The 1,899-nt window shown below is 66.9% G+C and overlaps 1 protein-coding gene across 1 annotated transcript in view; it reads left to right on the forward strand.

Moving 5' to 3' along the window:
• LOC107212672 (septin-5-like) overlaps positions 1-1,893 on the forward strand; it is a 7,579-nt gene extending 5,686 nt beyond the window's left edge. Inside the window, exons 11-12 of the mRNA XM_015646202.1 lie at positions 605-704; positions 957-1,893. Coding sequence (XP_015501688.1) covers positions 605-704; positions 957-1,016 — 160 coding nt within the window. The 3' untranslated portion in view covers positions 1,017-1,893. The remainder of the gene's footprint in view (positions 1-604; positions 705-956) is intronic.
• Positions 1,894-1,899: the final 6 nt, after the last annotated feature.

Consider the following 1,899-nt stretch of genomic DNA (forward strand, 5'->3'; position numbering starts at 1 on the left):
CGCGGCACGGGGCAGCACGCGTGTCCCCGCGGGGGCTGGCGCTGTCCCGGCCCTGTCACCCGCTGGGGTGGCACGTGGCAGCCGCGGGGACCCGCAGAGCTGGTTCCGCCCAGGGCCGCGGGCACGGAGCTGCCATCGACCCGCGCCGTGCCCGGGGCTCCGGGGGATGCTCGCGGCTCTCCCCAGCACGAATGGCCTCGAATGGGGGCAGAGCTCGGGAAAAGGGGGTGCAGCATCCCCGGGGCTCGCGGGGCAGGGAACGCCTGGAGAGCTCGTCCTGAGACAGGGGAACAGAGGGGAAATGCCGAGGTTTTGGTGTTTTAAAGCAGCAGGGCAAATACCGGCCCAGGAAAGCCCAACCCCAGTGGGATTCTCCCCAGAACAGGAGGGCGTGGGTCCCCCCTTGGCTGGTGCATGGCAGGTTGAGGGTGCTGAGGGTGTGGGGGGTGCCTGGAGCTGCTCTCATCTCCCTTGCCAGGGAAAAGCCGCTCTGGTGGTGGCCATAGGGCCCAGGGGCTGTGCCGGGGGTGCTGGGGACGTGCAGGGCTCGGGACATCCACGGGGGAATATCCCCGGCACCCTCACCTCCTCTCTCTGCCCACAGCAAGCTGACCCGGGAGAGCGGGACAGACTTCCCCATCCCCGTGATCCCCCCGGTGCCGGACATGGAGACGGAGAAGCTAATCCGGGAGAAGGATGAGGAGGTGAGTGTGGGGCGGGCTGAGCCCCCAGCCCCGCTCCCTCCAGCCCCGGCTGTGTGTGACAGCACAGCCGTCAGGATGTGACAGCACACCCTTCCTGCAGCATCCCAACGAGCAGGGGCTGGAGCTGCATCCAGGGGTACCCGCTCCCCCCGCCCCGGTTTGTCCGGGATGCTCAGCCCGAGCCCCATTTGCACGGGAATTGTGTGGCTGGGGCTTGGCACCATCCGCGATCCCGGCTCTGCTCCCTTCCAGCTGCGGCGGATGCAGGAGATGCTCCAGAAGATCCAGAAGCAGATGAAGGACTCGCACTAGCCCGTCCCTCCTCCTCCTCCTCCTCCTCCTGGCCCCGATCAGAAATGTTTACATCACGCTCCACCCGCCCGGCCCCGCTGCCAGACTCGGTACCAACACCCACCCACCACCTTGAGCTGTGGCATCGCCTTATCCAACAGCCCAGTGCCCGCGGGGACACGAGGGGACACGAGGGGACAGCGAGGGGACAGAGCACCCAAGCCGGGGTCCCCTGCCCTCACTGGGAACAGCTTGGTCCCCCGAGCTTTGGTTTCCCGTTTCTCCACAGCTCTGGGGAGGGCCCTGGCCAGCCTGGTCCCCGCAGTGTGTCCCTTGTCCCCGTGTCACCCCGGGCTCCCTGCTTACAGCCTTTATGCTCAGCTTGGCCCTGGCCTGAGAGAGGAGGAAAGGGGGGCACTGGTGCCAGCCCCCCGAGGCCCCAGCTGCCCCTCTCTGGGGGACAGGGCTGTTCCCCTGGCCTCGGCTCCTGGGGACCACAGGGGACAGAGGGACAGCCACCATCCTGCTCCGTGCCAGCACCAGTGCAGGGGGATCAGTGTCCAGCCCTGTGTCCTCACCCTGTCCCCACTGAGTGGCAGCAGGGCTCTGGCATGGGGAGCAATGGGAATCAGTGTCCCCAGGGAAAACCCCTTGAACCCCAAATCAGAGGCTGGGCACCCCAGCCCGCCGTGATGTTGGCCCTGTAAAGCAATAATGAGTGTCCTGTGCCTGTGGCACCTCTCACCCCATGGCAACAGCACCGGCCCCGGCTGGAATTCCGGCCCCTGCTGCCTCCTGCTTGTCTGTGGTGTCCCCGTGTGCCCAGGATGTCCCTGTCCCTGCTGCTCCTTGGCACAGCAGCCCTGCGTGTTCTCCAAGGATATCCTCGTCTGTGCTGCTTCCC

This window comes from Parus major, chromosome 19 (assembly GCF_001522545.3).
Source record: "Parus major isolate Abel chromosome 19, Parus_major1.1, whole genome shotgun sequence".
Lineage (NCBI taxonomy): Eukaryota > Metazoa > Chordata > Aves > Passeriformes > Paridae > Parus > Parus major.